This window comes from Leopardus geoffroyi, chromosome B3 (genome assembly GCF_018350155.1).
Source record: "Leopardus geoffroyi isolate Oge1 chromosome B3, O.geoffroyi_Oge1_pat1.0, whole genome shotgun sequence".
NCBI lineage: Eukaryota > Metazoa > Chordata > Mammalia > Carnivora > Felidae > Leopardus > Leopardus geoffroyi.
In genome coordinates, this window is record NC_059337.1 from 50,361,498 (window position 1) to 50,387,900 (window position 26,403).

The 26,403-nt window shown below is 38.3% G+C and overlaps 1 protein-coding gene across 6 annotated transcripts in view; it reads right to left on the reverse strand.

Annotated features, from left to right (window-relative positions):
* The window catches only part of UNC13C (unc-13 homolog C), a 611,894-nt gene that overhangs the window by 363,465 nt on the left and 222,026 nt on the right, over positions 1–26,403 (reverse strand). For 4 of the 6 annotated variants that reach the window (XM_045449688.1, XM_045449692.1, XM_045449691.1 and 1 more), the window contains exons 9-11: positions 6,271–6,349; positions 5,097–5,102; positions 3,896–3,967 (exon numbers count right to left, since the gene is read on the reverse strand). In XM_045449688.1, the coding sequence (XP_045305644.1) occupies positions 3,896–3,967; positions 5,097–5,102; positions 6,271–6,349 (157 nt within the window). The remainder of the gene's footprint in view (positions 1–3,895; positions 3,968–5,096; positions 5,103–6,270; positions 6,350–26,403) is intronic. The other 2 variants (XM_045449689.1, XM_045449693.1) reach the window with 1 other exon arrangement.

Here is a 26,403-nt window from a genome sequence, read left to right on the forward strand (position 1 = left end):
CAATGGTTTTAGAGGCAAGTTTGTCCATCTTTCAAGGCATAGCAACACGTACTGTGCACAAACTATTCAAGAGAAGAAAAGAGACATCTTCCCAACTTATTTTACAAAGCTAGGCTATTGACGCCAAAATTGCTTAAAGACACAGTAAACCACAGGGCATTTAATTTATAAACACAGATGAAAAACCTTATGTAACTAGCAAACATAAGAAAGTCAAGGCCAAGAAAGTTTCAGTAACTTGCCCGTGTTCCTACAACCAGTAAATAGTGGAGCTCTATCTCTCTCAAACCAAAGACTGTGTTCTTGAAGGAGAGACGCAGGACCAATACCAAGACTTGCAAACAAGAGAACACCTTTAAATTTGTGATTACCATGGATTTCCATATCAGTACACCCTGGAATCTGACCTGCAGCTGCAGAGGTTACAGGGAGGCATGGGACAAAGTATATACTCTAGAGACCTCATTGCGACTCCTCTTCCCTCTCTGCCACCTGCTCTGGCTGGCAAGACAACGTTTTCTTTTAATTCTCACAAACTGTGGAGAGTTAAGTATTATTACTTTTATTTTACAAACGAGGTGAACACATCTTAGGGAGGCAAAAGTACTGAAAAGAAATGAGTTCACAAAGATAATAGAGGTAGAGCTGAAATTCAAATTCAGACCCTTGTCACTTCAGTTCTCAATTATCTGGTTTGAAATTGTTCCCGTCCCGAGTCAGTGTACCTGGGCATAGTGTGAGCCTGCAGCTTCCTGACTGAACCTCAGGCACCACACAGGTATTCTGGCCTGCTTCCTGCTTCTATGTCATCTTTCCAGTATTATGCTAAAAATAGGGCCCAGATCTGATCTAATTATTCCCATACCTAGTTCTTCTAAGTCCCTTTCATTGGGCATGGATCTTGTCATTGAAAGGACCTCCACTCACCTAGATAAACCAAACTTCATGAGAATTGACACTTCTGGAAGCAAGCCAATAGACCAGCCCCCTAACCATAGTTAGATGTGAATACCTGGGACAGAATAAAGAGGGTACTAGAATCCCTTCCAGGCTTGATGATTTGCATCCCTCACCCTACTTGAGTGTCCCATAACCCTCATCAGACACTGTCAATTTAAATACTCCCACCTGTTAAGAAGCTTTCACTACAACCTGTAGCAATAGTGGGAGCAAAACATGCTATCTCAGCTCCCTTCTCACTGTATTATAAATCTCATGATGGCAGGGAGTTTTAGTAGAGTTATTCACTGTCATATTTCAGAATCTGCAACAATGCCTGACACATAATAGACACTCAAATCAGTGATTTATTGAATGGTTTTAATTTGATTCCCCACTGTTGGGGCCACATCCAGGAAACTGAGTCTGTGAAAACAAGCACAAAGCAGAACAGTACAGCATCAGGAATACTACTGTTGTGATACAGGGATACTAGAGTGTTACCCCTTCTTGTGTTATTAGGTCAGATCAAAATGTTCAGAAACTATAGTCCCTAAGGGCTTTTTAGACTGAGATTTCCAATCAGCCCCAATAGGTCTCTGTGGGCAAGATGGAAATGGTGATAGATGGGAGCACCTGGCATTGCTTTACCCACTGCTCACAGGGAGACCACAGAGGTGGAGCTGGCTGACCCACTGTCATCTCACATCAAATTTGAGAGCCCTTTCATGCTTTGGAAGAGATGACTGAACTTTTTATCATGTATCTCTTTAATTAAAACGGATGTGCCAGCATGTGATATTTTCCACATGGCAAAGCCATTTCCCTTTATGTAAAGGACACATATTTCATGCTTTCACATTAAAGGTACCTAGGAAGGTTTTCAACACCCAAAAGTGGGAATTATTTGCTTCAGCATTTATGTTAGTTGCCGATGTAATGACTTAATGTGACAGCTTGTCAAGAGTGACATTTAATATGCCTGTTGTGCACAAGTCATATTTCATTTACTTTTTGAGATATGGGCCCCAGGGAAATGGGCTTTATGAATTCCATGGAGAGCTGATGAACTCTATTCATCCACCCAACACCCACACAGAAAAGTCTTTTACATAGGTTTTCTGAAACTAAAGAAATAAATGTATGTTTAAGTGGATGAGAAGATCAATAACTAATTTAACCATAAAGTGAAGGTGTGCTCCCTATCCAGGGCCGCAGAAGATGTAATAGCATTCTTCTCATTTCTATCGCTTTCCTATTAACTTTTCATACGAATGAATATTTGTGGTTCAGACCAAACACCATATTTACAAAAAAGAAATAGTGTAGGAGTTTAATGATAAAAACGCTCAACCTTGCTTACTCCCTCAAAAGCCCAAGACTAGACACTTCAAGATTCAGCAAGCAATATGGTGCATTTTCATGTACCAGAGGATGTTTAATTTCATTTGTATCCAAACTACACTCAAATATTACATGTCATCATAAATCTAATAGATAAGAATAAGCCTTGGAAAATCAGCCACATTTTTTTAATACTTTGGCACAAGAGAAAATGTTTTTATTTACTGTAGCACCCAAATATTCAAATGGAGGTTTCTGTTTTTTATTTTTTTATTTTATTTTTTTTCTGATATGCACTAGGCTGGGGAGAGTTTGGGATAGAGATCTAGTAAAGGTTGGCTTCTGGGTGGAAGATGACAGTGACAAAAAGAAGAAACTGTGAAATATACATATAAATAATGGTGTTAAATGACAAGTCTATAGAGATTTAAAACAAGTATTATCAGTGGCAAATTTTTTCTTCTATAGGAATGACAAAGTCCTTTATATTCTATAGGACTATAGGAGTGTCACTCCTATAGAATGTATTAGTTCACCTAAGGGAGGACACATAAATTGTCTCTAGTAAAAACCCAACAGACTGGCTGGGCAGGAAGGAGTTACCACAGTACAACATCCACTGCACGTTAGAATGCCTAAACATTTTTTTTAAATCCCTTTAGACCCAAGCCACATCTGAAGCCAATTAAATCAGAATCACTGGGAGCTAGACCCAGGCATCTGCATGGTTTAAAACTACCACAGGTGACTCTAATGAGCCAAATTTAAGAATTCCTGACCTAGATATTGGAGTCTACTTGTATTTTCTAACCAGTTGGTTCTTTCATTCAACAAGAATTTACAAAGTATATACCTCATGTCAGATAATGTACTAAGCAATAGGGGTTAAAGTATTTAACAAGAGCAAAAAAAAACAGGACACAATGCTACCCTCAAGAAAGCAGTCTAAAAGCAAAGGTTTATGCAAAATAATAAAGTTCATTGCTTATAAAAATAATAAAACCAGCAGCTTGCATTTATGTTTTACTATACTCTAAGCAGTGCCAAGTGTTAAAAAATGTATCCACTCCTTTAATAATTTGTCTTATTACCTCACTATACAGATGAGAGAAATCGACTCAGAGAAGTTAGATAAAATGCCAGGTGTAACAATGCTAATTTACTGGTACAGATGGGACACACCCCAAGCAACCTTCACTTTTGCTATACTACAGTATGGAGGTTGTGATTAAATGCTAGAAAAAGCTCAAATGAGGAAGCTGAAAATTCAGCCACAAGGGGAGAAAGATGTTTGGGACAGCCTCAGAAGGGAGGCAAAATTTGAATCATATAAAAATGTAACAGGATTTTTCTCAAGGGGAGAATTACAGGTAAAATGCATTAGGACAGAATAACATTTGTAAAGACAGAGAGGCGCATGCATATTTGATCACCAGAGGATAATCTGTATGATAGTGAAGTTGAGGTCTGGATGAAATTTGTTTAGGGTCCGACTTTCCCCGTGTTGCCAGTTATTTCTGGAATTTTGGAATCAACGTTACAACTGAGTGGCTTGATCAGAATTGCCTTCCCCTGGACTATATCAATACATAGCAATCGACTCTGCACCTACCAGTTCCTCATTGTTTAGAGATGTCCTAATGACCATAGCCAGGGAGAGTCCAGATTTCCGGGCAGCCAGAGTCTAAAATAAACAGAATTTAGGAGTTATTGGCACATGAGGTGGATGCTAAGTACATATTGTTCAACAACATGTGAAAATGTAAGAATATAACCTATCACTGTTCATGTTTTAGTCAATAGGCACCTGCCATTTTCAGTAGTCAGCTAGTTCATCCAGAATGTGAAATCATGGAACATTAAAGCTGATACAATCCCCTTATATAATCAGACCCAACCCTTACATTTAACTGATGAGAAAACTGAGGTCCAGCAAGGCAGATTGATCAGCCCCAGGTTTCCATGTTAGCAAGAGACTTCTCTAACTTTGTTTTTCCTCAAGGTGATCATGATCACATTTCTTCATAAAACATGGCCACTGGCGCAGAGCCAGATGATCTGTGTGACGGCCCCAAATCACAGGTGTTAGATGATCCTTGAGTTGTTCACAGTTCCCTGGAATATTCTTTCATATCTAAGCAGTATATTTTTCCTAAGTGTTCACTTTATCAGGTGAGAACCATTATACCCAGATTGGTTTTCTCAACTCAATCTTGGTAACATAAGTAATTTTAAATAAAAGTCAAGTCCCTTTTGTTTCCCTACCATAAAACAGAACCATTATATCTCCTACCTGAAATGTGTGTGATATAATACACTCAGCAGAACTGTAGAGAACTTTGGAAACCCGAAGTTTTAGATGGGAATGTTTAATATGTTATCTCATTAGGAACAAAGGGAAGTCACAATGAGATTTTGCACCTGGTCTTAAATCTATCTCCTTGGAGCTACAAAGCCATAAACTCAGATAAAAGTTTAGCAATCCTCAGTGAGGAAGTCACTATCCATCCATCACCACCCCTTCTGTGTAAACCTATAGAGAGATTACGTCCAAGGAATTAGCCAAGATGATCTTCCATTTCTGACAACTATTGTCTCTAAAATTATGTTTGCATTTTATTTCAGTCTGTATTCGTACCTGTTGTGTATATAATTTTGTGTATCTTTCAGAATAGAACTAGATGTTAAATTCTTGCAGAACCCAAATTTCTCAGTCTTCTCTTTTTATTTCCCCATCTTGCTCTCTTTTATCCCATGAGTAAGCGCAACGTACATTCAGAAATATAGAAAATATTAAATTGAAAATCACTTACCATGGCCTGAAGATCCCAAGTGTCAGAGGAAACAAAGTGTAAATAATTAGACATAAGAAAGGTGAGAAAAGAGTATAATGATGTTAAATAAACTGAACACTTTAAAATAATATCCACACTACAATGGCAGAAATCTGGGCTACAGAGACACAGCATGCTTTTCAGTAGAAGATCTTTCCAATCAAGATTTTATCTTTCCTAATTTCAAACACAAGTGATGGTTTTCAGATGAAGGTTTTCATAGCAAAATTAAAAATTACTGATATAAGAAATAGCATAAATGGCCGCTAAAAGGGAAATTTCTATTTCTCTGGGATAAAACATATTTTCATGTCATAAACTGTTAAGAATTTGCCTCCAGGAAACTGTGGAGACAATTTGGATGATAGAACAAAACACTTTGTTTTCTGGCAGTTAAGCTATTTGTTTTTAATAGTCTAATGTGGACCATTATCAATCCTTTGCATCTTTAGGTGGTCCTGTGCGTATTTTGTTATAGGAGAGCTTGAGTTATTCAGACTCATGTTTAGGTTTAATGAGGTTTTAATGAGTTTAGAGTTGTAATTTTCTTCAGAGAGTGGAATCACTTATTAATGTGATTAAATTTGATCTTAATTAAATAAATAATTGGTTAAAAGTATCTGCTGCTTTATAAAGTAGTAGAATCCAGTGACATAAGGTGAAGAAGTCCAAAACAAGCCTCCAAGTGCCCATTAAACTTGTGGTCCTTTGCAACATTGCACCTATCAAAGCCCAGTTGCAGCAGCTCAGTTAGCATGCCCTGTGACTTCTATTTGCCCAATTGTTATGCCATTTTAAACTGGTTTGTAATTTTAACCAATAAAAAGGGGGGCCAAGGGGTACGTGGCTGTCTCTGTCAGTAGAACATACAACTCTTGATCTCAAGACCAGGAGTTCAAGCCCCATGTTGGAGAAAAAGAAAGAAGGCTTAAAAAAAAAAAAAAAAAAAAAAAAAAAAAAAAAAAAAAACGCTGTCAAAAGGTTAGAATTATTTCATTTATTTAATAGATTTTAAAGAAATGATAAATGCAACACTTGGTAGAATCCAACTTCTTATATGTATTATTCTATGAAATACAGATAGGCATGGCACTTAATGATAAAGAAAAAGGCAACACATACAACTGAAGAGAATGAAACAGGAGTTCCTTACCACATCTCGTACAATGGGCAAAGTTTTCTTCCTACGGAGATCTGGCATACTGTCAATACCATAAAGCCCTCGCCCAGCCCTGAAAGAGGAGAAAGAGGAATGATTTCAATGGGATAAGGACTTCCTTTAAGAAAAAGGCTGTAAAAAAGATTAAATGTATACCATGATTTTCAACTGGTTCACAAAATAGGAAAAATCCAAGCCTCTTAAGACCTCACCCTCACCCAGTGAAAAGGAGACTCTAGCTACCAAAGTGATCGCTTGTATTCTTGGATAGGTCCATACATTGAAACTTTAGCCTGGCTTGGTTGACACCTTGGTTTTCTGTCAGCATCACAAGGAAGATAATAAAAATTTTTAGTTACATGTAACTTTGTATTTCTGGGAAGACATAGAAGCAAACCATTTTACTGCAACTTTTGTCTGCAACGATATAAGAAATACCTGTATTTGTAAAAAATATCATTCTTTTTTGATGTGTTTCATCTTCACAGATGAAACTCCAAACTGGTATCTCAAAGAGCCATAGTTGCATTTAGAGTATTTGTAATAACCCTTATATCAGAATTTTTCCTTTTTTGGAATCTACTGCACAGAAAAATACAACAAGAAATTAATTTGTTATCCAAGGATATTCACTGCACCATTTCTTTTTGTAATAGCAATACAAGCTAGGTAACCTAAATATTTATGGAATGAATTATATTATCTATCCAATGAGAACACAATAAAGTAAACGAGTTAAATACATATGTGTATAAATGAAAAAAAATCATGTTATGTGAAAAAAGCAAGTTTGCATTTTAGTAAGTTTAGTATGATACTGTATTACATGTGCTTATATATACACAGAAAAATACCTAGAAAGATATTCATTAAATTGATAGCGAGAGTTACTTCTGTGGAGTGATACTGGGTCAAAGAAAAAGCAAAGATTCTCACTGTTATAAATTTGGTAAGAGTCAATGTTCCATAATAAGCGTTACCATGTTTGCAATTAAAAATATTCTTGAAATATATTCATCTTTATTAAAATAATGGAATACATTGAATTGTTTTTTGTTGCATCTAAGCTAGTGATTTTATACAACCACAAATGTGCTCAAGTCACTGAGGAGAGCTTCCCTTATGCTCACCTGACCTATAAAACTCTTGCTAAACTCCAGCTTATTAGAATCACCTTTTTCACCAGGCACACACAATTCAAAGGCAAGGGTGTCAGCTACGCACCTCTGCCACTGAACAGGCCACAATAGCTGATAATAGATTATCAGCATCTCACAGCCCCGTTTTCACTGACACAGAGATGGCCTCTTTGCTCTTAGCTTAATGAAGGGAAAATTTTGCCTTACTGGATTTTTTTATAGTAGCCGTGGTCTTAACTCCAACACTTCTATTTGTATCAATCACTAGCTTGATGATCTTGAATAATTCACTAAGTTATCACACAACTCATTATGTGAAATAGTACTAAAAGAAAATGTTAATAAAGATAGAATGTCAATAAATAGCAAGGTTATAAGTTATATGTTTATTCAGTAATAAATGTGAATATTAATACCACTGCACATGAGGAAGAAGTCTGTCAATTCTGAGCAAATTATATTTAAGTTCATGAATTTCACTAAAAGTTTTTGTTTAGATCATAGAATACAGGAAAAGGATAATAGCGGGGCAGAGATCAACACAAATGAATGAAAAGGAAAAGGAGAAGCGATAGGAGGGAAGATAGTATGTGTGGGGGAAATGACATTTGAGAGCCTGTTCAGCAATGACTGTATGAGAAAAGAGCTCATACAGTTTCCATCATTACCCAGAACAATGCCAATTGATACTCTCTAGGCCAATGGCACAACGCCAGTCAAAAACCAAGATTAGGATCTCACACACACACACACACACACACACACACACACACACAAATCATTGGCAGCATGCTCTTATGGACTGCAAGAAATGGCAGTATCAAGCAAGGGAAAAGGGTAATTAAATCTTCTTTTTTTCCTTCTCAGCACCTGTCTTCAGAAAGTGAATCAACTCCTCCATCACTGTAACTTTTCACTTTCCTCCTATTCTCTTTCCATATTCTTCCCCTCTCACTGCTAGTTCATTCTTGATTCTGACACATCCCAAATACCACATTTATGGGAAAAAGGTATATAACTGTGTTTCTAGAAGGATCTTTTGAGTTTCGTTTGCTCCAATCTAAGGCTTGGATTCCTAGCGGTTTCTATTTTCTACCTCCTGTGAAGAGAATTAATAGTGACATAAAGTATAATTAATAAATGTCTTGCCATCACACTACATGGCAATCACACTAACTAGCTGCGTCTGAATGTTTTGAAATGTTTTGACTGCTAAATAATGTGACTTAAATAACTATGTAAAGAAATACATTCAATTGTGACAATGCTTGAGAAAGTGATTTATAAACTACAAAGTGTAATATATACATGGGTTGTGTGGTTTTTTACACTAATGATTTCTTCATGTTTTCCTGCTCATAGAACTTAATTCAAATTCCCAAGAACACCTAGAATTTTGAGCAAACTTATCTACTCACAAGTTCCAGAATCAGTGTCACACACATACTTTCTTGGGTCTTAAATTTCACTCCTTTGTTTGTCTGATTATAACAGAGACAGCCAAGGACCCAGGCCAAACCTGAGCATTATGGAATAATGAGCCCAAGTTACAGACATGAATCCAAAATTTCTATCTGCCTTGAGTTTAGTTTCATTAAATTCATATTTTGAAATTCGTAAAATTTGTAATTGCAGTAGAAATTTTCTCTTAATCTTTACCGTTTAAAAAAAATGCTCAAGGGGCGCCTGGGTGGCGCAGTCGGTTAAGCGTCCGACTTCAGCCAGGTCACGATCTCGCGGTCCGTGAGTTCGAGCCCCGCGTCGGGCTCTGGGCTGATGGCTCAGAGCCTGGAGCCTGTTTCCGATTCTGTGTCTCCCTCTCTCTCTGCCCCTCCCCCGTTCATGCTCTGTCTCTCTCTGTCCCAAAAATAAATAAACGTTGAAAAAAAAATTAAAAAAAAAAATGCTCAAAATCACGTTGTACTTCCTTAGAGTTTTACATTTTCATTATTACTGTAAGATGTTTGCATAAACATATACTTTCAATGGATTATTCATCAAGTAATAATAAACTTTTATTGTAAATCTGAGTATTAAAAAAAAAGAAGAAAAAGAAGAAGTTTCCCTAATGGCCTTACCTCAAGAGTGGATAAGTGTTTGGTAAATACTGTAAAGCTCTATAAAAATGTAAGATATTTTTGAAATATTTATTTATTTATTTTTGAGAGAAAGAGAGAGAGCAAGCAGGGGAGAGAGGAAGAGAGAGAGAATCTTAAGCAGGCTCCACACCCAGCCCAGAGCCCAACATGGGGCTCAATCTCAAGACCATGAGATCATGACGTGAGCTGAAATCAAGGAACAATTAAGCAAATGACCCACCCAGGCACCTTTGTAACATTTATTGAAAGTGTTCCTGGGGCGCCTGGGTGGCTCAGTCGGTTGAGCGTCCGACTTCGGCTCAGGTCATGATCTCGCGGTCCGTGGGTTCAAGCCCTGCATCGGGCTCTGTGCTGACAGCTCAGAGCCTGGAGCCTGTTTCAGATTCTGTGTCTCCCTCTCTCTCTGACCCTCCCCTGTTCATGCTCTGTCTCTCTCTGTCTCAAAAATAAATAAATGTTAAAAAATTAAAAAAAAAAAAAAAAAGAAAGTGTTCCTTATTGTTTTGGTGCAATTACAAATGGAATTGATTCCCTGATTTCTTTTTCTGCTGCATTATTGGTATATAGAAATGCAACAGATTTCTGCACATTGATTTTATGTCCTGCGACTTTGCTGAGTTCATGTATTATCTCTTAACAATTTTTTGGTGGAGTCTTTTAGATTTTCTATGAAGTGTCATGTCACCTGCCAATAGTGAAAGTTTGACTTCTTCCTTGCTTATTTGGATGCCTTTTATTTCTTTTTGCTGTCTGATTGCTGACGCTAAGACTTCCAGTACTATGTTAAATAGTAATTGTTAGAGTGGAATTTCTTGTCTTTTCCTGACCATGAAGAAAAGGCTCCTGGTTTTTCCCCATTGAGGATGATGTTAGCTGTGGGTCTTTCATATATGGCCTTTATGATGTTGAGGTATGTTCCAGCTATCCCTACTTTGTTGAGGGTTTTTAATAAAGAATGGATGCTGTATTTTGTCAAAAGCCTTTTCTGCAAGATCATATGGTTCTTATCCTTTATTTTATTAATGTGGTCTCTCACATTGATTGATTTGTGAATACTGAACCACACCTGCAGCCCAGGAATAAATCCCACTTGATCATGGTGAATAATTCTTTTAATGTACCACTGGATTTGATTTGCTAAAATCTTGAGAATTTTTGCATCCATGTTCATCAAGGACATTGGCCTGTAATTCTGTTTTTTAAAAAAATATTTTTAATGTTTATGTATTATTTTTGAGAGCAAGACAGAATGTGAGCAGGGAAGGGGAAGAGAGAGAATTCAAGGAATTCACAGAATTCAAAGCAGGCTCAAACTCACAAGTGGGGAGATTATGACCTGAGCCAAAGTTGGTCACTTAACCAACTGAGCTACCCTGGAGCCCAAGTTTAATTCTCCTTTTGAGTGGAGTCTTTGTCTGGCTTTGGAATCAAGGTAATGCTGGTTTTGTAAAATTAGTTTGGAAGTTTTCTTCTATTTCTGTATTTTGGAACAATTTGAGAATAGGTATTAACTCTTCTTTAAATGTCTAGTAGAATTCCCCTAGGAAGCCATCTGGCCCAGGACTCTGGTTTTTTGGTAGATTTTTGATTACTGATTCAATGTCTTTGCTGGTTATGGGTGTGTGTAAATTTTCCATTTTTCATCCTGTTTCAGTTTTGTTACTTTGTGAGTTTCTAGAAATTTGTCCATATCTTCCAGATTGCCCCATTTGTTGGCATATAGGTTTTCTTGGTATTCTCTTGTAAGTGTTTGTATTTCTGTGGTGTTGGTCATGATCTCTCCTGTCTCATTCATGATTTTAACTATTTGGATCCTTTATCTTTTCTTTTTGATAACTCTGGCTAGAGGTTTATCAATTTTGCTAATTCTGTCAAAAAGCCAATTCTTAGTTTCATTGATCTGTTCTACTGTTTTTGTTGTTGTTGTGTCTATATTATTTATTTTTACTCTAATCTCTATAATTTCCCTTCTTCTGCAGGCTTGCTCCTTTTCTAGCTCCTTTAGGTATAAGGTTAGGTTGTGTATTTGGGACCCTTCCTGCTTCTTGAGTTGGGCCTGAATTGCAATACACTTGCCTCTTAGGATCACGTTTGCAGCAACCCAAAGCTTTGAATTGTCATGTTTCCATTTTCATTTGCTTCCATATACTTTAAAATTTCTTCTTTAGTTTCCTGGTTAACCCATTCATTCTTTATTAGGATGCCTTTAACCTCCATGTATTTGAGGGCTTTCCAAACTTTCCATTGTGGTTGACTTCAAGTTTCATACTGTTGTATTCTGAAAATATGCATGGTATGATCTTGATCTCTTTGTACTTGTTGAGGGCTGATTTCTGACCCAGTATGTGATCAGTTCTGGAGAATGCTCCATGTGCACTTGAGAAGAATGTGTATTCTGCTGCTTCAAGATGAAATATTCTGAATCTATCTGTTAAGTCCATCTAGTCCAGTTTGTCATTAGAAGTCATTGTTTCCTTGTTGATTTCCTGGTTAAGAATAAACCTAACTAAAGAGGTAAAAGATCTATAGTTTGAAAATTATAGAATGCTTATGGAAGAAATTGAAGAGGACACAAAGAAATGGAAAAGCATTCCCTGCCTATGGGTTAGAAGAACAAACATTGTTAAAATATCTATGCTACCCAAAGCAACCTACACATTTAATGCAATCCCTATCAAAATGCCACCAGCATTTTTCACAGAGCTAGAATAAACAGTCCTAAAGTTTTTTTGTAACCACAAAAGGCCCCAAAAAGCCAAAGCAATCTTGAAAAAGACAAAACTGGAGGCATCATGATTCCAGATTTCAAGCTGTATTACAAAGCTTTAGTCATCAAGACAGTATGATACTGGCATGAAAAGAGACACATAGAACAATCGAACAGAATGGAAAACCCAGAAATGGGCCCAGAACTATAGGGTTACCTCATCTTCAACAAATCAGGAAAGAATATCCAATGGAAAAAAGACAGTCTCTTCAACAAATGATGTTGGGAAAACTGGACGGTGACAAGCAGAATAAAACTGGACCACTTTCTAACACCATACACAAGAATAAATTCAAAATGGATGAAAGACCTAAACATGAGACAGGAAACCATAAAAATCCTAGAGAACACAGGTAGCAACCTCTTTGACTTCAGAGCCACAACTTCTTACTAGACACATCACCAAAGGCAAGGGGAACAAAAGCAAACAAGAACTATTGGGACTTCATCAAGATAAAAACCTGCTGCACAGTGGAGGAAATAACCAACAACACTAAAAGGTGGCTTACAGAATGGGAGAAGATTTTTGCAAGTAACACATCTGATAAAGGGTTAGTATCCAAAATTTATAAAGAACTTATCAAACCCAACACCCCAAAACCAAATAATCCAGTGAAACAATGGCAGAAGACATGAATAGACACTTTGCCAAAGAAGACATCCAGATGGCTGAGAGGCACATGAAAAGATGCTCAACGTCATTCATCATCAGGGAAATAGAAATCAAAACCACAATGAGATACCACCTCATACCTGTCAGAATGCCTAAAATTAACAATACAAGAAACAATAGGTTTTGGCAAGGATGCAGGGCAGGAGTGGAGAACCCTCTTGCACTGTTGGAGAAAATGCAAACTGGTGCAGCTAGCTACTCTGGAGACCACTATGGAAGTTCTTCAAGAAACTAAAAATAGAGGTTGGTGGTGGGGCGCCTGGGTGGCTCAGTCGGTTGAGCGTCTGACTTCGGCTCAGGTCATGATTTCATGGTCCATGAGTTCGAGCCCCGCGTTGGGCTGTGTGCTGACAGCACAGAGCCTGGAGCCTGCTTCGGATTCTGTGTCTCCCTCTCTCTCTGACCCTCCCCTGTTCATGCTCTGTCTCTCTCTGTCTCAAAAATAAATAAAACATTTAAAAAAAAATAAAAAAAAAAGAAACTAAAAATAGAACAACCCTGCAATCCAGCAACTGCACTATCAGGTATTTTCCCAAAGGATACAAAAATACATATTCAAGGAGGTACAGGGCCCCAATGTTTATAGCAACATTATCAACAACAGCCAAGCTATGGACAGTACCCAAATATCCATCAACTGATGAATGGATAAAGAATATGTAATGTATGTGGGTGTGTGTACATATGTATATATTCTTTATCCTAGACATACATATACACATATACACATACATATATGTATATATTTATATATACACACACACATACATACACATATGCATACACACACACACACACACACACACACACACACACACACACTGGAATACTAGCCACCGAAAAGAATGGAATCTAGCCATTTGCCATGATGTGGATGGAACTACACTGTATTATGCTAAGCAAAATAGGTCAATCAGAGAAAGACAAATACCATTTGATTTCACTCATATGTGGAATTTAACAAACAAAATGAATGGACATATGGGAAGTGGCAGGAGGGAGAGAAGAGAAGGAAACAACTATGGGTTGATGGAGGAAGGGGGGTGGGGAGATGGGCTAGATGGGTGATAAATACTAAGGAGGGCACTTGTTATGGTGACCACTGGTATTTTATTTAAGTGAATGAATCACTGAATTTTACTCCTGAACCCAATATTGCACCATATGTTAAGTTTAAATTAAAAAAAAAATAAAAAGTAAGTATGTCCCCAATAGAGAGATCTGGGAGAGATCAAAACTAAAAATGGTGAAGACTGGAATTATATGTAGATAAAGAAATCATTGACTTTCCAGGCAAGAAGTCAAGTTCAAGGATACCAGTTAAAATCTGTAAGAAACTAGCTAGGCTCAATGATGAAGAGGTCAGGGAGAATCATCAAAATAGGAAACAGCAGACAAGAAACTCTGAAGGTGCTATCTGAGTCTAGGGAAGCAGCAGTCTAATTTCAGTCCTTTTTGGTACAGCTGATTTGATTAAGCTATTGCTAACCATTGCCAGCAAACTAGCTTACAAGAGTTAGTATTTATATTGTGTTTACCAGCAGCCAGGTATAATGCTAATACTTACAGCCAACCTTGACATATATTACCACATTTTATTCTCAAAAAATCCAATAAAGTATAGGTACAATTATTTCCATAATATTATAAATGAGGATATCAATGCACAAAATTGTTTAGAATTATTCCCAAAATCACTAAGTCATAGATAGCAGTGATTGGATTTGAACACAAGCTCAAGGGCTTATCATATTCCACTGTTCATATGATTGGATTATTGCATATTTACAACAATAATATGAACTGAGGCTTACAAATAACCCTACTTTACTTTTAATGAAACTAAAGTTAAGCAACTTATCCAGGCCTACAGTCTATGGCAGAGCTTGTTTTCCACTGAAAGACTCTTACCTCAAACCCCATGTTCTTTATACACACACATTTTTTTTTTTTTGGAAGATGTAAGAAGTCTATCCTAATTGATCTAGAGTTCTTACTACTATTTGAAACACTTTAAGTGTATTCCAAGACAGTATTATCTTTAGATCAGAAATCCTGTATCAGTGTATAAAATAGTCCCAAACCTCCCCAAATAGCCCCTCTTCAGCCATTCAAGAGTTCTCTCCAGGAAAAAAGGAGGCTTTTAGACTATAGGCACTACAAATGGGATGAAAACATGAGACCTAAGGAAATATGTGGAAAGTCAATCATCACATAAAATTTACAAAATGGATAAAATTCCATAAATTATGGTGTCTTCTATAATTGATTCAATATTTGTTCTACACTACATAGTCATTATTTTTCATAATTTTACTTCTTAGTTCTTTGCATTACTATAAAAGGAATTTACTGGGGTGCCTGGGTGGCTCAGTTGGTTGAGAAACCATCTCTTGATTTTGGCTGAGGTCATGATCTCATGGTTCATTGGATGGAGCCTCATATCCGGTTTTGCACTGACAGTGTGGAGCCTGCTTGGGATTCTCTCTCTCCCTCTCTCTCTGTCTCTCTGCCCCTACTCCTCCTCAGTCTCTTACTTTCTTTCTCAAAAGAAATGAACATTAAAAAATTTCTTAAATAAAGGGAATTTACAGAGTTTAATAAAATCTGAGGTATGAAATTATATTGCTGTCTGTGTTGACTCAGATTCAGTTAATCATCTTGTTACAGAACAAACCAATACACATTATCTAAAGGATATACATCCTGAAATTGTTAAAGAATTTGATATCTAAGATTAAAGACGTGAAAGCTTATTTTAAATTTTTTAACGTTTATTTATTATTGAGAAACAGCGAGAGACAGCATGAGCATGGGAGGGACAGAGAGAGGGGGAGACACAGCATCCAAAACAAGCTCCAGGCTCTGAGTTGTCAGCACAGAGCCCGACACGGGGCTCAAACTCATGACTGCGAGATCATGACCTGAGCCGAAGTCAGACACTTAACCGAGTCACCCAGGCACCACTGAAAGCTGATTTTAATATATATTATTATCTTATCCCAGAATCGATCTGATAACATACTAAATGTATATAGATTGGAAAAAATCTCAGAGAAGGTACCAAGAGACTCCTGTGGAAACTATCAAGCAGTTTTACCAAAGGTAGTACTTTCTGATTATGAGATAAAGGTGTGCTGTTTCCACAAGTGGGTGGTTGAGGATTAATTGGTAATATTCACGGGCTGGATAATTTCCATTAGAAATCATAAAATTAGTAGACTCTATTTATATGACAAGGAGTTGTTAAATTAATTGAAGACTATAAGCCTAAAAAAGAAAACAACAACAAAAAAAACAGATCACGCTTCTGTTTTTTTCTATGTTTCCAAGACAATTATTGGGCAGGGCTGTATAATTAATCTTTTTTAGCATTATGGAACACTAAGGCAATGTAAAAGATTAATAATGAATCATTCTAAATCCCTCTCCTATAATATAGCTGTATTCTCTTACAGACTTTTAAAAACAACTCTTTGTATTTAGTTAATGGTAAACATACAATAATCATTTTCATTTGCTTAATATTTTATATTTTGCATACATTTTAACACAATTCTCCAGATGATCATTATCAACTTTAATTATTCAACTGCTGCTTATTAGAATGTGTTATTCAGGATATTTTCCCTTCCTCTTTTTTCACCTTTTTATTTTTATTATTGTCAACACTGAATGACATTTGTCTGTGTAATTGGATGATTCATTCTCCACATCCAATTAATCACCATTCCTAAAGATATTTTGATTCTATATTTCATCATAATTAACACACCACCTGTTATAAGATACAGCATTATATATTTCTACATTAGGGGAAAAATCAAATTAATCTCTGATATGCTTTCTTAGCAAGTAGAATTTAAATTGTGTGTTTATTAAAAGGCCTTCTTGCGGCACCTGGGTGGTCATGAATGCACAGTTTGTGGTTTCGAGCCGCTTTGGGCTCTGTGCTGACTGTTTGGAGCCTGGAATCTGCTTCAGATTCTGTGTCTCCCTCTCTCTGCCCCTCCCCTGCTCATGCCTCCCTCCCTCTCCCTCTCTCTTTCTTCTCCCAAAAGTAAATAAGCATTTTTAAAAATTTTAAATAACATTAAGGGCCCTCTTAAACCAACTTCATCAATGACACAGATTTGTCATGTATCATATATTTCTATATCTGAAAAGAAAAATATAGGTTTTTTATTCTAAACATGCACAAGACCGGAGGGAAGATGGCGGTGTAGGAGGACGCTGGGCTCACCGTGCGTCCTGCTGATCACTTAGATTCCACCTACACCTGCCTAAATAACCCAGAAAACCGCCAGAGGATTAGCAGAACGGAGTCGCCGGAGCCAAGTGCAGACAAGAGGCCCACGGAAGAGGGTAGGAAGGGCGGAGAGGTGGTGCGCGCTCCACGGACTGGCGGGAGGGAGCCGGGGCGGAGGGGCGGCTCGCCGGCCAAGCAGAGCCCCGGAAGCTGGCTTGCAAAAGCGGAGGGGCCTGACGGACTGTGTTCCGACAGCAAGCGCGACTTAGCGTCTGGGAGGTCATAAGTTAACAGCTCTGCTTGGAAAGCGGGAAGGCTGGAGGACAAAGGGAGGGAGAGCTGCTGAGCCCCCGGACTACAGAGCTCAGCTTGGTGGGGAACAAAGGCGCTCGCCAGCGCCATCTCCCCCGCCCATCCCCCAGCCAAAATCCCAAAGAGAACCAGTTCCTGCCAGGGAACTTCCTCGCTCCGCACAAACACCCAACTCTGTGCTTCTGCGGAGCCAAACCGCCGGCAGCGGATCTGACTCCCTCCCGCTGCCACAGGGCCCCTCCTGAAGTGGATCACCTAAGGAGAAGCGAGCTAAGCCTGCCCCTCCTGCCCCGGGCTCCTTGCCTACCCACCCCAGCTAATACGCCAGATCCCCAGCGTCACAAGCCTGGCAGTGTGCAAGTAGCCCAGACGGGCCACGCCACCCCACAGTGAATCCCGCCCCTAGGAGAGGGGAAGAGAAGGCACACACCAGTCGGACTGTGGCCCCAGCGGTGGGCCGGGGGCAGACATCAGGTCGGAGTGCGGCCCCGCCCACCAACTCCAGTTATACACCACAGCACAGGGGAAGTGCCCTGCAGGTCCTCACCACGCCAGGGACTATCCAAAATGACCAAGCGGAAGAATTCCCCTCAGAAGAATCTCCAGGAAATAACGACAGCTAATGAGCTGATCAAAAAGGATTTAAATAATATAACAGAAAGTGAATTTAGAATAATAGTCATAAAATTAATCGCCGGGCTTGAAAACAGTATAGAGGACAGCAGAGAATCTCTTGCTACAGAGATCAAGGGACTAAGGAACAGTCACGAGGAGCTGAAAAACGCTTTGAATGAAATGCAAAACAAAATGGAAACCACCACGGCTCGGATTGAAGAGGCAGAGGAGAGAATAGGTGAACTAGAAGATAAAGTTATGGAAAAAGAGGAAGCTGAGAAAAAGAGAGATAAAAAAATCCAGGAGTATGAGGGGAAAATTAGAGAACTAAGTGATACACTAAAAAGAAATAATATACGCATAATTGGTATCCCAGAGGAGGAAGAGAGAGGGAAAGGTGCTGAAGGGGTACTTGAAGAAATAATAGCTGAGAACTTCCCTGAACTGGGGAAGGAAAAAGGCATTGAAATCCAAGAGGCACAGAGAACTCCCTTCAGACGGAACCTGAATCGATCTTCTGCACGACATATCATAGTGAAACTGGCAAAATACAAGGATAAAGAGAAAATTCTGAAAGCAGCAAGGGGTAAACGTGCCCTCACATATAAAGGGAGACCTATAAGACTCATGACTGATCTCTCTTTTGAAACTTGGCAGGCCAGAAAGAATTGGCACGAGATTTTCAGTGTGCTAGACAGAAAAAATATGCATCCGAGAATCCTTTATCCAGCAAGTCTGTCATTTAGAATAGAAGGAGAGATAAAGGTCTTCCCAAACAAACAAAAACTGAAGGAATTTGTCACCACTAAACCAGCCCTACAAGAGATCCTAAGGGGGACCCTGTGAGACAAAGTACCAGAGACATCACTACAAGCATAAAACATACAGACATCACAATGACTCTAAACCCGTATCTTTCTATAATAACACTGAATGTAAATGGATTAAATGCGCCAACCAAAAGACATAGGGTATCAGAATGGATAAAAAAACAAGACCCATCTATTTGCTGTCTACAAGAGACTCATTTTAGACCTGAGGACACCTTTAGATTGAGAGTGAGGGGATGGAGAACTATTTATCATGCTACCGGAAGCCAAAAGAAAGCTGGAGTAGCCATACTTATATCAGACAAACTAGACTTTAAATTAAAGGCTGTAACAAGAGATGAAGAAGGACATTATATAATAGTTACAGGGTCTATCCGTCAGGAAGAGCTAACAATTATAAATGTCTATGCGCCGAATACCGGAGCCCCCAAATATATAAAACAACTACTCATAAACATAAGCAACCTTATTGATAAGAATGTGGTAATTGCAGGAGACTTTAACACCCCACTTACAGAAATGGATAGATCATCTAGACACACGATCAATAAAGAAACAAGGGCCCTGAAGGAAACATTGGATCAGATGGACTTGACAGATATATTTAGAACTCTGCATCCCAAAGCAACAGAATATACTTTCTTCTCGAGTGCACATGGAACATTCTCCAAGATAGATCATATACTGGGTCACAAAACAGCCCTTCATAAGTTTACCAGAATTGAAATTATACCATGCATACTTTCAGACCACAATGCTATGAAGCTTGAAATCAACCACAGAAAAAAGTCTGGAAAACCTCCAAAAGCATGGAGGTTAAAGAACACCCTACTAACGAATGAGTGGGTCAACCAGGCAATTAGAGAAGAAATTAAAAAATATATGGAAACAAACGAAAATGAAAATACAACAATCCAAACGCATTGGGACGCAGCGAAGGCAGTCCTGAGAGGAAAATACATTGCAATCCAGGCCTATCTCAAGAAACAAGAAAAATCCCAAATACAAAATCTAACAGCACACCTAAAGGAAATGGAAGCAGAACAGCAAAGGCAGCCTACACCCAGCAGAAGAAGAGAAATAATAAAGATCAGAGCAGAAATAAACAATATAGAGTCTAAAAAAACTGTAGAGCAGATCAACGAAACCAAGAGTTGGTTTTTTGAAAAAATAAACAAAATTGACCAACCTCTAGCCAGGCTTCTCAAAAAGAAAAGGGAGATGACCCAAATAGATAAAATCATGAATGAAAATGGAATTATTACAACCAATCCCTCAGAGATACAAACAATTATCAGGGAATACTATGAAAAATTATATGCCAACAAATTGGACAACCTGGAAGAAATGGACAAATTCCGGAACACCCACACTCTTCCAAAACTCAATCAGGAGGAAATAGAAAGCTTGAACAGACCCATAACCAGCGAAGAAATTGAATCGGTTATCAAAAATCTCCCAACAAATAAGAGTCCAGGACCAGATGGCTTCCCAGGGGAGTTCTACCAGACGTTGAAAGCAGAGATAATACCTATCCTTCTCAAGCTATTCCAAGAAATAGAAAGGGAAGGAAAACTTCCAGACTCATTCTATGAAGCCAGTATTACTTTGATTCCTAAACCAGACAGAGACCCAGTAAAAAAAGAGAACTACGGGCCAATATCCCTGATGAATATGGATGCAAAAATTCTCAATAAGATACTAGCAAATCGAATTCAACGGCATATAAAAAGAATTATCCACCATGATCAAGTGGGATTCATTCCTGGGATGCAGGGCTGGTTCAACATTCGCAAATCAATCAACGTCATACATCACATTAACAAAAAAAAAGAGAAGAACCATATGATCCTGTCAATCGATGCAGAAAAGGCCTTTGACAAAATCCAGCACCCTTTCTTAATAAAAACCATTGAGAGAGTCGGGATAGAAGGAACATACTTAAAGATCATAAAAGCCATTTATGAAAAGCCCACAGCTAACATCATCCTCAATGGGGAAAAACTGAGAGCTTTTTCCCTGAGATCAGGAACACGACAGGGATGCCCACTCTCACCGCTGTTGTTTAACATAGTGCTGGAAGTTCTAGCATCAGCAATCACACAACAAAAGGAAATCAAAGGCATCAAAATTGGCAAAGATGAAGTTAAGCTTTCGCTTTTTGCAGATGACATGATATTATACCTGGAAAATCCGATAGACTCCAAAAAAGTCTGCTAGAATTGATACATGAATTCAGCAAAGTTGCAGGATACAAAATCAATGTACAGAAATCAGTTGCATTCTTATACACTAACAATGAAGTAACAGAAAGACAAAGAAACTGATCCCATTCACAATTGCACCAAGAAGCATAAAATACCTAGGAATAAATCTAACCAAAGATGTAAAGGATCTGTATGCTGAAAACTATAGAAAGCTTATGAAGGGAATTGAAGAAGATTTAAAGAAATGGAAAGACATCCCCTGCTCATGGATTGGAAAAATAAATATTGTCAAAATGTCAATACTACCCAAAGCTATCTACACATTCAATGCAATCCCAATCAAAATTGCACCAGCATTCTTCTCGAAACTAGAACAAGCAATCCTAAAATTCATATGGAACCACAAAAGGCCCCGAATAGCCAAAGGAATTTTGAAGAAGAAGACCAAAGCAGGAGGCATCACAATCCCAGACTTTAGCCTCTACTACAAAGCTGTCATCATCAAGACAGCATGGTATTGGCACAAAAACAGACACATAGACCAATGGAATAGAATAGAAACCCCAGAACTAGACCCACAAACATATGACCAACTCATCTTCGACAAAGCAGGAAAGAACATCCAATGGAAAAAAGACAGCCTCTTTAACAAATGGTGCTGGGAGAACTGGACAGCAACATGCAGAAGGTTGAAACTAGACCACTTTCTCACACCATTCACAAAAATAAACTCAAAATGGATAAAGGACCTGAATGTGAGACAGGAAACCATCAAAACCTTAGAGGAGAAAGCAGGAAAAGACCTCTCTGACCTCAGCCGCAGCAATCTCTTACTTGACACATCCCCAAAGGCAAGGGAATTAAAAGCAAACGTGAATTACTGGGACCTTATGAAGATAAAAAGCTTCTGCACAGCAAAGGAAACAACCAACAAAACTAAAAGGCAACCAACGGAATGGGAAAAGATATTTGCAAATGACATATCAGACAAAGGGTTAGTATCCAAAATCTATAAAGAGCTCACCAAACTCCACACCCGAAAAACAAATAACCCAGTGAAGAAATGGGCAGAAAACATGAATAGACACTTCTCTAAAAAAGACATCCGGATGGCCAACAGGCACATGAAAAGATGTTCAGCGTCGCTCCTTATCAGGGAAATACATATCAAAACCACACTCGGGTATCACCTCACGCCAGTCAGAGTGGCCAAAATGAACAAATCAGGAGACTCTAGATGCTGGAGAGGATGTGGAGAAACGGGAACCCTCTTGCACTGTTGGTGGGAATGCAAATTGGTGCAGCCGCTCTGGAAAGCAGTGTGGAGGTTCCTCAGAAAATTAAAACTAGACCTACCCTATGACCCAGCAATAGCACTGCTAGGAATTTATCCAAGGGATACAGGAGTACTGATGCATGGGGGCATTTGTACCCCAATGTTCATAGCAGCACTCTCAACAATAGCCAAATTATGGAAAGAGCCTAAATGTCCATCAACTGATGAATGGATAAAGAAATTGTGGTTTATATACACAATGGAATACTACGTGGCAATGAGAAAAAATGAAATATGGCCTTTTGTAGAAACGTGGATGGAACTGGAGAGTGTGATGCTAAGTGAAATAAGCCATACAGAGAAAGACAGATACCAAATGGTTTCACTCTTATGTGGAGCCTGAGAAACTTAACAGGAACCCATGGGGGAGGGGGAGGAAAAAAGAAAAAAAAAAAAAAAAGAGGTTAGAGTGGGAGAGAGCCAAAGCATAAGAGACTGTTAAAAACTGAGAACAAACTGAGGGTTGATGGGGGGTGGGAGGGAGGAGAGGGTGGGTAATGGGTATTGAGGAGGGCACCTTTTGGGATGAGCACTGGGTGTTGTATGGAAACCAATTTGACAATAAATTTCATATATTAAAAAAATAAAAATAAAAAAATAAACATGCACAAAACTAAATATATATATATATATATATATATATATATATATATAAACAAAGTGAATTGTTATTCCTTAAGTTTCTCATTCAGAGTCCAGCTTTTGAGAATTACTCTTCAACTCAGAATGATCAATGTCTTGGACTTTTTCCAAATTATTGTCTTTTAAGCTATCAAGAGCAATGGGGTTATGGCATTAAATAAAATAGCGCTTCATTATTGTCTCTCTTGTTTCAAGAAGTGGGCAGCTCTTCTGCAGACAGTGATGTTGGTGGGCTCGCAATCTCACCCAAAGCCTCAAATCATCATCCTATCCTTCCTTAAATCATCCTAATTTTTCTCAACTAAAACGTTAAGAAATTGCAAATGTCCAGCTCATACCGCTAGCAATAACAATAAAATTACAACACTTCCGCAGAGCACTTTTACTAGATATATAAATGTATAGACAGTAAAATTCTTATAATTGCTGCTTACTTACCAATGACTGCAAGACACCATTAGTTAAATGCATCTTGGTTTGTTATAGTGTGTAAAAACAGATGTTGTAGGAGCGTCTGGGTGACTCAATTGAGTGCCCAACTGTTGATTTCAGCTCAGGTCATGATCTCACAGTTTGTGGGTTCAAGCCCCATGATGGGCTCTGTACTGACAGCACAGAGTCTGCATGAGTTTCTCTCTCTCACTCTGTCCCCTCTCAAAATAAATAAATAAACCAACAAACAAACTTACACAAACTTACACGCCCATACTGATAGTGTTCTACTCCAGGTCTTACTATTTTAGCTCATCTTTTCATTGTTTTTCCTTGTTTGTTTGTTATCCAGCCCATTTTTACATTGCCAACAGTTTTTTTTTTCTAGGCTATTAATACAAAGATACAGTTTTCATAATCAATATCCCTTATTGGATACAAGATATAGAACAAATGTCTTTATATCCCAGTAAGGTATGATTGTCCCTCTGGTCTCATCTTCTTTGACTTTTCCCTCTACCTTCTTGCTCCAGCCATCCTGAACTCCTTTATAGATCCCCAGGGCCAACACACTATTTCCCCACTCATCTATTTTCACTCCAGTACTTCCTCTACTGGTACTGGCCTCCTTGCTGAGTGGCATAGGCTCACACTTATCTACCTCCCAAATGAAACTTGAACCTAACACTCATGGACTTTGAGGGTACCTACCTCCTCCCCATCTCAAACAACTGCACTTCTCTGTAACCTCAACATCAGAGATTCTCAGTGGGAGGGGCTGGGCAGTGAGTAGGAGAGGAGAGGGGAAAATCATGACTCCTGGCTTCAAAGATGGGCTTATCGGCAGTTGTGTGGGTTCAAAGGTAAATAAATATTTGTTGCTAATAGAGAACAGCCTACTTTTTGGTTGAACTGGAGCAGAAAAACATTTTTAAAATTTTAATTCCAGTACAGTTAACATACAGTGTTATATTAGTTTCAGATGTACAATATAGAATTTCAAGTTCCATCTATTATTCAGTGCCATCAAGATAAGGGTACTCTTAATCCCCTTCATCTATTTCACCCACCCACCCCCACCTCCTTTTTGGTAGCCACTAGTTTGTTCTCTATAGTTAGGAGTCTGGTTTTTTGTAGGTTTTTTTTTTTGTTGTTTTTTTTGTGGGGTTTTTTTAGCTTGTGTCTTTTCTCCCCCACCTTGCTTGCTTGATTTGTTTCCTAAATTCCACATATGAGTGAATTCATATGGTATTTGTCTTTCTCTGCCTGGCTTATTTGGCTTAGCATTATATTCTCTAGCTCCATCTATGTTGTTGCAAATGGCAAGATTTCATTCCTTTTTATACTTGGATAATATCCCATTGTGGTGTGCGTATACACGTGTGTATATACATACACACACACACACATATATGTATCTATCTCACATTTTCCTTATCCATTCATCTATCAGTGGATACTCTGGCTGCTTCCGTAATTTAACTATTGTAAATAATGCTCCTATAAAGATAAGGGTCAAGCAGAAACACTTTTGAGAACAGTTGTTCTAAGTCTTCTGTCATAACCCCTGTATAACTGCATTGTTTGGTTGTTTATACAGATGTACCCACTAGAATACATGTTTCAAAAAATGACAAATCTCACTTGTATCTACCTCTCTAGAGCCAACTCTGGCATGTAACAGGGAAAAATAAAAAGTAGAGGTTCAAGTGAATAGGTCTTGACAACAAAGAGAGTAGATATTAAATTAACCATAGTTTCAGTTTTAAAAAGTAAGATTCTTATCTTTGAAATAACTCCTGGAAAGAGCGAGAGCAAAGCCTGAGGACCAGGGAGAAAGTCAATGACCTCACAATGAAGTGAGTTTGCAGGCAAGGTTTTTGTCACAGGAAGATAAGAGCCTCGTTACTAGACCAGTAATTATTTTTTAACTTATATGAATCTCAGTGATCTCATACAGAAAATGGAATAATTACCCTCCTTGTAGCAGTGTTGGGAGCATTGAGATGATATATATGAGTAGATTATACATTACTGGTAGTAATTAATTTATTATAGACTTCTGTAGGCAGGAATGTTATTGAAGTAGATCAAATAGGTGCCGCCTCACTGCTGCCCTAGGGCTATTAATATTCTTCCAAACTAAAGCATAGATTAGTACCACTGTTCCTGGCAGACAGGAAGTTGTAGGTAGCTCTCTACTTGAAGAATGAAAGAAAAAGAAGGGCAGAAAGCCCAAGTAGTAGTTATAGTCTATGCTGTACTCTGAGCTCTATTAACTTTCTCTTCTGACTCAGTCTTGGTCTAGACTTCTTTCCTCTGCTTCTCCCATTTTTGTTTAACACCCCAGCTTTGACAATGATACATGTTGAGTGAGATTATTCCTTATCTCACACTTATCTACAATCCTGGTCCCAGCTATTTAACTTCCTGTCAGACAAGGGTCTCAGAGATAGCCCAACCAAGTTCATTTTTTTTTTCTCTTAACTCTCATCTCTGAAAAACACTGCTTTTATCTTCTCAATTTTCCAAGCCTTGTCTCAAAATGGAAATAAAATTCAAAGCATTAAGCTCCTCCTCAGTACTAATCATTCCAGACTCCTCCATCGTCTCTTCTTTACCTCCTGGATTCTCTTAACTGTGGCCATAAAGTACAATGTTTATCGTTATTGGAAATCACTTACAGTCCTCTAAACTACCACTGATGGACTCTTTGGAAGGAACTATGTTAGACACCAACATGCTCTCTCTCAGTAAGACCATTGTAACCATATTTCCTCTTACCTTGAGTGATCACTAATTCTTTGGTTGAGCAAGAGATGAAAT